Below are 12,394 nucleotides of genomic sequence, written 5' to 3'. Positions count from 1 at the left end.
GTCCCTGGGGTCACTCACCTCTGACTGTTGTTCTGGGCTCCTGGATCTGTAATGCACACTGCTTGATGGATGCCTGTTCATTATCGGAAATGGCAATTAGAAGATGTGTTTGTTTCCAAGGCTTCTTTAAAAATAAAAATTAAAGAGAAATAAGGTTAGTTTTCAATACTCTCTTTGCTTAAAATTTTACTGGCTTTGATTTTTATTGTTTTTTTAATGTAGGGATGGCTGCTGCCTCCAGAGAATAATCATTTAAAGTTGCAAGACAGTGAAAATTGCTGTTCTGTAATTGTTAGCTATTTGCTATTGATTGTCTCTTGATTTGATCAGTTTCTGATTTAATTGTTGGTAGTAATACGGAAAATTTTAATTCAAATTTTTTACTTTGGAAGCCTGTTTATATTCTGGTTTGGGGATGATAGTTAAAATGGTTGGTTTAGTTTTCAAAAGCCATGGTGTGCTCGAAAATAAACTGCAACCTTTGTGTAATTAAGGCTTTGAGTCTTAGCATGTGAACCTGGCAGATCCCTAATTGTAATGGCATCCCCAAATATCCTAAAATTACCCGCTGGCTAGTTTGAATTTACCTGATCAATCGTTTTTTGAGAATGTAGACTGTACTTTAGGACCACATAAACAGAAAACATACCGCGACGCAATCTCTGCCTCTGTTCTGATTCCAAGCATCACACAGTAAAACATGTTTAATTTATACTTTTAAGTTGTCTTTGCTTTCTTAAAGCTAATAATAACTCTTCGTATCTTTGTGGTGGGTTACAGGGTGCTTTTCTTACAACAATCCTGTGAGGTAGGGAGTAAATGTATTATTACCCCAATTTACAGAGTGATGGCACCAAGAAATTAAGTCACTTGCCCTCTGACTCCACACCAGTGTCCCTCTCCTCTGCATCACGCTACCTCCCAAAATCCCAGGCCTTCTTTCTGTACCAGTGATCATTGCACATTTTTCCATACATGAGCATTACAAAATACTCCATTTCCATACATAAGGCTTGTTGAACAACAATGGTAAACAAACTTAAATGAGAATATTTCCCGCCTCTCTAAAGTTGGAGTGTGGTTTCCTTTATGTGAAGAAGTGACCCGAGCTGGTTGAGATGTACCATAAGCAGTTGTTTCTCTTGAGCTCTGGTTCCTAAAATGGGAGCCACATTTTATTCCACATGTAATTCCTAACATAGGAAATCCTCATAAGCTGTTTAGAACCGCATTAAAAATGTGCAGTTTGCAAAAAAGCTTCATGGTGTATGATTTATTAATATACTTGATGAAACATTTTGGCAAGCAATTTTTCCAAATTCCCATTATTCTTTTTTTTTTTTTTTATGTTTTACAGGCACCTGAATGGACAGAAGAGGACCTTAGCCAGCTGACAAGAAGTATGGTTAAGTTCCCAGGGGGGACCCCAGGTCGATGGGAAAAGATTGCTCACGAATTGGGTCGATCAGTGACAGATGTGAGTTCCCTCAGATTTGCATTGTATGGAGAGTGACAAACCAGAACAAGACAGGGCTGTGTAGAAGAAGGCAGACATAGATAGGGTCCGACATTGTGTTTGGAGGAAGGCTGAGATCCTTTTAGGACCTGGAAGTGAACCATTAACCAACTCAGCAAAAAGCAGATGTCTGCCTGTCCCCTGCCCCACAATTAACAGCTGTAAATGATCAGCTGGATGGAGGCTTCCAGGCTTGGCGAGCTGAGCTACTGTAAGCTAATCACAAGAAAACTGGCAGTTTGGGTGTTTATAGAGACCCCTTCTAACTGTGAAAGAACAGTCCAGTGAAATAAAATTGTATTTCAACTGGATTTTAAATATAACAGATATATGTACGTGTAATATATACTTACACATACACGTCTAGGCACAGATAGCTAGTGGTGTCTATAGAGTTTAAAACTTTTTAATGATACAAAAGGTATCTTTGCCTTTTGTACAAAGTTACTACCTTTCAGTTTAACAAGTTATATGATCAGGTGAAGAGTAAGATGTGCACAGAATAATAACTTGATTGGTTATACCAAAAAGTTTGTGCTAAAATCCTTCTTGTTTTCCTCCTCGAAAATTGGGAAAGAAGGGAACTTCTTCTATTTAAAAGACAAAACAAAACCAAACCCTACTTTGGGCGATTGTTTTGATTCACCAAACTCCATAGAGAGCGATTATTCTAGTGAAAGCAGAGTTTTCCATAAGTGCTTGAAGATAACCTTGGAGTTCATTATCTGATTTCCTTGTTTTCTAGCTTAGCATCAAAGAACAGGATTTGCTTGGCCAGGAGAGCCAGAATTTGAACCTTGGTCTTCTGATTACAAATCCAGGGCTCTTTCTTCTACACTTTATTATACCTTCCAGTTTTTATAGTATTTGTCTTGGGTCTTGATTTAAACTCAGGAAAAAACTTGAGTTTATGAGCAAAAAAATGTTTTGTGGTCCATTTGTAATAAAACTAATTAATCACATACATTTAGAAGTCATTTTTCTGGTAAATTGCCACATTTTGCTTTTGGAAACAAATGGAAACTTGGAAAAATTGCCATCAGGTTTTTTTTTTTCCATTTTAAAGGATGTAAATGAAATTACATGTTTGGAGAGCAGATTGGGGTGGGGAGAACGGGGGAGCCTGGACTGGGAATCAGAGGCCTAGAGGTTCAGGTTCAGAGCGTGCTTCAGCTCTTTGGTTCTCACTGCACATCAAGTTTTCTCCTCTGTGTGATAAGAGGGCCCCTGCTAGCACTAAATCCATATCAATGGTGCCATTTTAAAAATTTAAAGCTACTCCTCATAAAGAACTAAAGAGACTTTATTAGAGTCTGGAATTGCATATTATGTTAGGTTGAAAGACAAAGGTTTTGAAACATAACAGTTTGGATTTGTGTGCTGGTAACTTTTTAGAATGTTCCATGTTCTGGGAAAGGACAGTTGTCTTGGATCTAACTAGAGAATGACAATCCAAAAGGGGAGTCTCTCCATTTCTGGGACCGCCAAAGGAAGGGAGTGTTTTATTTATTCACTTTCCAAAATGCACTGTTTGTCAATCTTAAGATAAAGGGATTTCTGGATAAATACCTGATCAAATTTTTTTTTTAATTTAGAAAGAATAGCAGGCTTTTTACATGGAAACTTTCTCTCTGAAGTTACTCAAAGTGGCTTATGGTTTGGGGCCCAGTGTTTGCTAAAAGTTACTTATGAAAATGGAAAGTAGTATTTTCTTGAAAAGTCTACAAAGTTGTGGCACTTTTCTCAAAGCTTTGGTTTCCAAGGGCAGAAAAATCTTTAATTATGACTGATCAGGTAGGGAAGAAAATAGACATTTAGAGTACCTCCTGTGTGCCAAGCACTGTGCTAAGTGCTTTACAAATGTAACTTCACTTGACTCTCACAGAAACCCTGGGAGAGAGGTGCTGTTATTATCTCCATTTTACAGATGAGAAAACTGAGGCAGAGAGGGGTTAAGTGATGAGTGTTGGAAGCTGGCTGTGAACTCTGGTCTTCCTGTGCACTGTGGCCCCCCGAGCTGCCTGATGACACCAAGTGATGAGCCCTGCAGTGCAGCCAGAGAACTGAATTGGGAGTCAAAGGACTTTATTTCCCTTATCTTCGAGGACACGCAGGGGACGCCATAGGGCACAGAGCTCTGGACCTAGAGTCAGAAAGACCAGAGTGCAAATCCAGCCTCAGACACTGACTAGCTGTGTGACCATAGACAAGTCATTTCAACTCTGTTTGCCTCAATTTCCTTAACTGTAAAATGGGAATAATAACAGCCCCTTCCTCCCAGGGTTGTTGTGAAGACCGAGTGAGATCATAATTGTAAAGCACTCAGCACAGCCTGACATAGAAAAGGCACTTAATAAAGGCTTATTCCTTCCCCCCTTTTCTGTAAAATGAGAGGGATAGAGTCTATGATCTCTAAGCCCCTTTCTCAATTCTGAATCCTGGAATTCTCTTTTAACTTTTCCACCAACATTATGGTATGGCATTTCAACTGATATGAAATTATTTGGAGATGGAGTTTTCTGACTTTTAGAGGATTTTTGTTAATAATTACTATCCAAAAATCTCATTACAGAAAAAAATGCTCTCTACTTTCTTTGAGAGGACAGTGTAGAGAAAACAGTAGACCAAAATAAGATAATAAGACTAAGAAATATTTAGAATGCATGAAATGTACTTGATGCAATTTGGAATGACTAAGTTATCATGTTAAAGACTAGGGGAAAACAATCTGTGTACAGGTGCAGCCTGGTAGAGCTGCCATCCCTTCCTGCTGAAAACAAATCTTGTTCTTTCTGCAAAGTTATCAGGTGATAATGATAATCCCTAGTCCAACTTTCACCCTGATAATTCCAACAGTTCTGGAAAAGGCTAACTGGGTGCATGTAGCAGCTACTTTTTCCTCTCTCTCATGGAAGGGATCAGCTAGGACAGTTTGATATTTTTTCATGAACTTTAGAACGCCACGAATATAACAGCATTTATGTAGTAGTATCATCGGTGATTGCCTTTGTGACTTTCTTTGTCCTATATATGATACATATAGGTTTGCTCTCTATTTCCATTCCATTAGCACCTTTTTCCTAGATGAGAACAACACATTTCATTCTGATCACACAAGCAAAAATTAACTTCCTCAGGCCAAAATAGAGCAGCACAGCCTCTGCAGCTTTACGCTTATGCCAGGCACATAAAGACTTAGGAGAACTAGTGGTTGAACATGAGACTTTTCAGTCTCACTAATCCCAGTCAAAATGGGTCTGAACAGCTCGACTGTCATTTTACATGAAAACTGGCACAACTTTAATGACAACACCAGCGCTCCTCATTCTGGATGTGTTATTAATTAGATGTGTTTTCATCAGGCATTTGATTATGAAAAGGAAATCTGGTTGATTTTACTGTAATCAAAGCTGCTGCAGGCTGACCTGGTTACCTGGCCGGTCCTCCCTGCCAGCCCACACACATCTGTTCTTTGACCCATTTTCCGTGCTGAATTTGTAGCTGCAGGCTTAGTTCTCATTCCTATCCTTGAATGCTTGGAGAAACAATTGACCTTTTAAAAAAATCATAAATTCAACATTTGGATTGTCAGTGATTTAGTGATTCAGTGATTTGGATTGTCAGTGGATTTATTGTGAAAAACCCATTTTAATCCTCAATTAGGAAGGAGGTTTTAAGTGTATTACCGTCAAATTAACATTGAGTTAGATTGCTAAATTCTAACCCAGATGAATACAAGTAATGTCATTAGCTTTCCTTTTTTTTTTTAATTAAGACAAAGCATAAGTATCTCTTAACTCTATACCTAACCTGATAATGCAATGTGACCAGACAAGACCTACCTTAGTCTGGATAAAATGCTTAAAATGTTAATTTATGCCTTTCAGCAAATAATTTTGGTAACCACAAAGGGTGCTAAAATTGTAAAAACAACAGAGGAAACAAAAACTGTCTGGCATGCAAAACAGACTTTAATGTGATTATTAACTGCAGGTTTTCTAAATTAAAGACAGGGAGTTCTCCGATTTCCTACTTGGGAAGTCATATCATTCACTTGCCTGAAAGGCTGTAAACTGATTCTGCTTCCCTTAGTGGCTACTAATCTCTTACATTTTGGTTGCGATAACAGACTGATAGGGATTTGCTGCCTGCTTAGAAAAGGGTCCAGGTAGGCAGCAAAACAATGGACAGGTGGAGAGATTGAAGCCGACTTTTCTAATTAGCATGGGGCCGCAGTGTGAAGTAAGAGGGGTGCAGTTAGATAAGCTGCCCCATATGTCAAAGGAAAAATGATAGACTCATTCACTTCCTTTGAATCTATATAGCTTCCAACTAGTGAGAAGAGATTCGTTTGGGAAGTCAGAATTTTATTGGTCTGAAAATGCGTAATTGTATTACCCACTTAAAAACAAGGTTCAATGTATGTCAGGGACATGTGGATTTTTTTTTTCTGTTTCAGAAACTGTAACCATAACCAGTTGGTCAACAGGTATTTTAATAAGGACCTACTGTGTGTTAATACTGGAAATACAAGCAAAAATAGTGAAACTATCCTCATTCACAATGAGCTTACATTCTAATGAGAAATCAAATATATATGAAAATATAGTCAGCAAGAATATAAAGGTAATAAAGATGTTTGTATATACATGTACATGTGTATATACATACACACACAAGTAGACATAAAGTAATTAAGTATGAGATATTATAGGAAGGCACATAATAAGGGTTGCAAAAAGCTTCAGACATAGTGTCTAAGCCATGAGGTGGAGGTAAGGAAGGAATGCATTTCAGACATGAGGGGTAGGTTGGGGTCAGGTTGTATAGGGCTTTAAAAGCTAAACAGAGGAGTTTACATTTTATTCTAGAGGCAAAAGGAAGCAACTGGAATTAGCTCAGTAGGGGAATCATGTGGAAGATCTGCACTTAAGGAAAATTATTTTGACAGCAGCATATAGGATGGACTGTGGTAGGGAGAGACCTGAGTCTGAGACCAATTAGAAAGCTGTTGTAATAACCTAGGTAGGAAATAGTGAGGAACTGAGTCGTGGTGGCAGCCCTGGAAGTGGAGACAAGGCGTCAGGTAGGAGAGATGTTGTGAAGGTAGAAAGAGCAAAATTATTCAACTGATGGGCTGTGTGGGGTCAGTAGCCTGGGATAGTGCTGAAATGATAAACCTGGGAGCCTAGAAGGAGGCCGGCTCCTTTGAGAGAAACAGGGAAGCTTAGAAGAGGAGCAGATTCAGAGAGAAAGTGAATGAATTTAATTTTAGACATGTTGAGGTTAAAATATCTCCAGGACATCTAGTTTGAAATAGTCAATAGGCAGTTGACGAAATGGACCTGAAGCTCAGGTGAGAGACAGAGAGAGAGACAGAGAGAGAGAGAGAGAGAAAGGGAAAAGGAGAGGGAGAGAGACTACAAAGGGGAAAGAGAAGATGGCACAGGAAGAAACCTTAGGGGGATACCCACAGTTATGAGATTGTGATGTGGATGATGAGCTATCAGAAACGACCAGGAAAGAAGCCTCAGACAGGTAAGAGGTGAACTTCAGAATATTACAAAAACACAGAGAAGAAAGAGTATCCAGGACAGGGTGGTCACTAGTATCAAATACAGCACATAGGTTGAGAAGAATTAGGAAAGACCATCCTAATTTGGCAGTGAGACAACATTGGTCACATTAAGGAGAGTAAATTGAGATAAGCTGAATCAATTAGCCAGGTTGCTAAGGATTGAAGAGGGAGAAGAAAGGACATGGAGGCAGTAAATGAAGGCATCTATTTCAGAGTTTGGCTGAAAAAAGAATTGATAGTTTGAGGAGACAGCAAGATCTGGTAAAGGAATTCTTTGTTTTTATTTTTAAGGATTGGAAACTCTTGAGCAAATTTGAAAGCAGAAGGGAAGGAAATGAAAACTTATGAAGTAGAGAAAGTTGTTTTCAGAAATCCTCCCTGGCTCCCCCTTTCATTCTGTTCATCTGCCTCTGTGCCTTCCTTCCTTCCTTCCCACCATGTTACCCCAGTTGGCACCACTCCTCAGGCAGGACTCCTTCCTGCCGACCCTTCAAAAACAACCTCTTATGACGATCCAAACTTACTCTATATCACGTTCTCTCAGGACCTTGCTGTGTGCCCAGTTAGTTAATCCACAATAAAAATGTTAATGATAATGATTTTATTTTTCAGCTGAACTGGACTATTGAGCATTCAATGAGCTCTTTTCCTTCTGGCTTTGCCCATGATAGCATACTCATTGAATAATATGTTTGTGTTTCAGCAGGCCTTCAGGTGCTAACCCAATATGAGTAACTACTTTGAAGATTTCAGGAAATTTAGGTTGGTAAAAGTGATATTTAAGGAGTAATGAGACTTTTTAGGGTCTCTCAGATTGTGCTACAGTGGTATATATATCAATAGCTTTCAAATAGGACCTTATAAATTGTTAAATGGTTTTAATACCTGCAGTAAGATGGCATTGTCTCTTGGTGATCAAATCATCTCTCTTCATATGACTTCCACATCTATATATTTAGGCTTCGTCTTTCTCCTGAGTCATAGTTGCACATCACCAACTGCCTATTGAATATTTCCCACTGAATGTCCCATGGGAGTCTTAAGTGCCATCTGTTTTGTTGAGGACACCATCACTCTGCCTGTCATTCAGGTTTGCAACCTCAGAACCATCCATGACTCTCCTCTCTCCTTCACTTCCATAGCCAGTTGTTTCCCAGGTTATCCTTTCCACCTCCACATTAGGTCTTCCCTCCATCTCCCTCTGTCCACTCACAGCTCCACCACCAAAAAGCTCCTCCTCTGCTTTCTCCTGGACTTTTGAAAGAGCCCCTTAACTAGTCTCTCCTCTCTCCCCATGCCATCCTCTACACAACTGCAGAACTGAGATTCCTGAAGCAAAAGGTTTCAGGACTTCTCTGTTTTCCTGGCAAACTCCCCTGTTTGTTCTATAAAGCCCTGCACCAACTACTACCAGCCCACCTCTCCAGACATTCCTTACCCTTTCAGGCCACACGGCCCAGCCAAGGTGGCCACCTTGTTTCCCATGCATGCTGCTATCGCTCTTGTCTCCATGCTTTTGTATGAGCCTTTCCCCCTGCTAGAATTCTCTGCCTCCTCCCCTAGACTTTGCTTTGAGGCTCAGTTCCTCCTCAGCCAGTCCTGATGAGTCCCTTTTCACTCACTCCTTGCCCAGGATCCCAGAGGTAGTGTCTGCAGCAAAATATGGACTCATCTTATTGACTAGTGACCTTCCCCTCTCCCCCAAAATTTGCTTTGGATATATTTGTCACTTATTTATTTGTGTTCGAGGTGTTCCTCTCCAATAGAATGTAAACTCCCTGAAGGTAGGTACTGTTTTATCTTATATCCCAAGTATCTAACATAGTGCCTAGGCCATAGTAGGCGCTTAATGGATGTTGAGTGAGTGAATCTCAAAAAGAAAATCACAAGCTACATGTTTATTACATGAAAACAAAATTTCTCATGTTCAATTTAAAATCAAAGTGAAGGTACCTAAGTGATAAGTCATCAGAGACAACCTAGGGAAGACTAGACATGGGTCTAAAGCAAGGGTTCCTAACATTTTCTTGTTGTTCATGGACCCCTTTTGGAATCTGGAGAAGTACCTGAATCCTTCTCAGAATAATATTTTTAAGTAATTGAAGAAAAATGCTAAATTTCAATTAGAGGTTCATAAAAATCAAGATGTAACTTTTTTCCCCATCCAAGTGCATGAACCTTGTGGAATCAATCCATAGAAAACTTCTGGTCTAAGGGCATATCTTTTATTAAGCTGAGATACTAGCTTAGGTTTGAAGAAGTCTTCCAACAATTTGAGGGCTTGGAGATGAAGAGTTAAGGATTCTGTTTCTGACCATCAGATGGAGCTAATACAATACATAAGGTCTATTGGGGGAAGTGATACCTGTCACTTGAAGTCCTCTGGTCTTCGGGAAAGATTTAAATGAGATGTATTGGTAGCCATTTGGCTCCTGGGGAAGCTTACTTTGGGATGCTAAAGAAGGGGAAGCAGTCTAGCTTCCTAGAGGACATAATCAACCTGAATTACTGAGTGCAATCCAAATAAATTCTCAGAATGAGCAGAGGAGCTACAAAAGGATACTGGTCGGTCTGAAATAGAGAAGAGACCCTGGGAAGTCAAAGAAGTCAGGAAGTCTTATCCATTCAGAGAGAGATCCAGGGAACCAAGAAAAGTCTCCATGTTTCCAGTGGGTGGAGCAGAGTGGGGTGAGAGTCTCTTCTGGGAGCCCACAATCTGAGTAGACAAGAGCTAAGGAGCAAAGCCTGGAAGAGATTGTCTCCCACAGTCCCTCAAAGCAGGGTCAGTGCAACTCTGTCTTGGACCAGAAGTTTGAGCTTCTGTATTTAAGCATCTAACCATCAATAAAGAGTTAAAGCAAGGAAGAAAGAGCCACGGGTTAGAAGTTCTGTGCCAACCAGCCTCATATATGGTTAGACTCTAGTTAAGTTTGAATCAGCAAGTCATGGTCTGTAACCTTGCCCTCTCTGTTTTGGTGTTTTGGGGTTTTTTTACTTTTGTTTTTGTTCTCTTTTCTAAGCCTCCTTCTTTTGAAAGAAAATCCCCCCCACCTTGGTCCAGCTGAGCTAAGAGGAAAAGAGATTATTTTTCCCCTAGAAGATGTAGGGGAAATGATCCATCCTCTTATATGGGTGTCACATTAGCAACAATGGAACCAGCTCCTGAACCTAGAAAGAGCCAAGAGAACTGAGGCAGCTAGAGGGAGAACCAGAAGTACTAGCCCCTCTCCCCCTTCCTACCAAGGCTGCTCTCTCCAGTGCTCACTTCCACTTCTCAAAAGAAAGACTCATTCTCCAAAGTATCCTCAAGGGAGACACGCAACTTACAGTGTCAGAGGCAAATGGGAAGTCTCTACATTCAAGATTACTCACAGGAGAATAGCTGAGTCAGGCATATTCTGGACGTAAGAGCATTGAAAGAGCTTCATGTTCCTATTCTTCTGAGAGTCTTAGTTATGCCCTGAGGAGAGCATTTTCTTCAATTCGACAAACATTGACTGAGTTCCCCCTGTAGACAAGCCACCATCTGAAGTTGTACTGGTGGAGGAGAGGGTTCACAGAAATGGAAGAAAAGGCACATCCTTACCATCAGGGAGTTTATCGTCTAATGGGGGAGCTGGAGACCCACAGGACAGGTGCAAATGTCATGAAGGATTCTCAGAAGAAAAAGAGCCAGTCCCACCAGTCCCACATTTGAGTTGGGTCATGGAGAGTGGATACAATTTCATCACGTGGAGATAGGGGTGCAGAGGACATTCCAGGCATAGGAAGCATCACAAGCAAGGCCATAAAAATGGGGGAAATGAGAGAGAAATCCATGAAACAGTGAAGTGTAGATTGGAGCCAGATTTTAAACACAAGGCAAAGGAGCAGGGACTTGTTGGGTAGCTAGCATCTGTGAATATCATGGTCGCATGGGGATGTAGGGACAAACATCCAACATGGGGAAGATTCATCTGGCAGCAGTGTGAATTCATCTCAAGTACCTTCTGTGTGTTGGGCAGTGTGTGTGCGTGAGGGGCTGTGGATTCAGAGATAAAAAGGAAATTCCCTGCCCTCACGGACTTGGAGTCTGCTACAGGGAGATGGCATGTGCCCAGTCAGGTAAATAGAAGGTCCTTTGAGAAGAGGGAAATATTCGCGGAGGATATGCCACCCTCGTTTCTGAGAGGCAGATGTGGGTGAGGAGTCGATTCCAAGCCTAGGAAGTGACTTGCGCAGAGGCAGAGGAAGGAGCAGATGAAGCATCAAGTTCGGGTGAAAGTTAGTCATCCAGCTGGGTTGGAATGGAGAGTTGGTGGAGAATTAGTATAATTATAACAGTTATAATAGCTGGCTGTGCTAAGCACGTTACACACATCATCCCATTTGATCCACACAACCCTGGGAGGTATGTACTGTCATCTGATTTGACAAATAAGGAAACTGAGTCAAACAAAGGTTAAATGACTTTTCCAAGGTCACACAACTAGTAAACAGTGTCTGTAGCAGGATTTGAACTCTTGTCTTCCTAATTCCAGTCCCGGCACTGTAACTGCTTAGCTGCCTAAGTAGTGTGACGTAGGCTTGAAAGGTAAGTGGAAGCCCTTCAGTACCATACTTAAGATATCTTATTTTATCTGTAGTCATCAGAGAGGCTCCTAAGGTTTCTTAACAGTGTGGCCTGTGTCTTAGATCTGAGCCTTAGAAAGGTGGTTTTTGCATGTGTATGACAGGGAGATGAGAAAGAGATGTGTCAGATACCAAAAGTCCAGGTAGGAGACTGCTTCGAAAGTGCAGGTAGCAGTGGCTGGCCTAGATGGGCCATTGTGTAAGCAGAGAGAGGGAATGAATCCAAGCCCCATGCAGGGTTAGAATCAGTGCTTTGATATGGAGGGAAGGAGGAGGAGGCCAAGGAATCTACCACAAAGTCTGCAGCCTCCATGATGGAGCGCAGTCTGGCCATTCTCATTCCTGGCTGAGAGAGTTTCACATTATCTTGAGAGCTGGGATTCTTAACCTGGGATCTATGAACTTATTGCATTATTTTTTTAATTTAATATAACTGTTTCAAAATAATTGTTTTCTTGTGTATTTTACTTAAGCATTTAAAAGTATTGATCTTAGAAAGGGTCCATAGTCTTCCCCAGACTGCCTGAGATTAAGTATTCCTGCTCAAGAGTAATGAATCTGGAATCTGGAAAACCTGGGTTCAGATCCTGCCCCCTTGAGCCTTATTAGCTATGTGACACTGTGCAAATTGTTGAACTCCAAGCCTGTCTCCTCCTCTGTTGATGCCTCCCTCTCAGAGGTGTCCTAAG

At 40.8% G+C, this 12,394-nt stretch overlaps 1 protein-coding gene across 1 annotated transcript in view; it reads left to right on the top strand.

Moving 5' to 3' along the window:
• DNAJC1 (DnaJ heat shock protein family (Hsp40) member C1) overlaps nucleotides 1-12,394 on the top strand; it is a 258,434-nt gene that overhangs the window by 215,755 nt on the left and 30,285 nt on the right. The window contains exon 9 of the mRNA XM_072651691.1: nucleotides 1,358-1,477. Within this exon, the coding sequence (XP_072507792.1) occupies nucleotides 1,358-1,477 (120 nt within the window). The remainder of the gene's footprint in view (nucleotides 1-1,357; nucleotides 1,478-12,394) is intronic.

The sequence above is a fragment of the Notamacropus eugenii genome, chromosome 3 (assembly GCF_028372415.1).
Source record: "Notamacropus eugenii isolate mMacEug1 chromosome 3, mMacEug1.pri_v2, whole genome shotgun sequence".
In the NCBI taxonomy this organism is placed as follows: Eukaryota; Metazoa; Chordata; class Mammalia; order Diprotodontia; family Macropodidae; genus Notamacropus; species Notamacropus eugenii.
The sequence above is the reverse complement of the archived record's forward strand: the minus strand, read 5'-3'. Positions and strand labels throughout refer to the sequence as shown.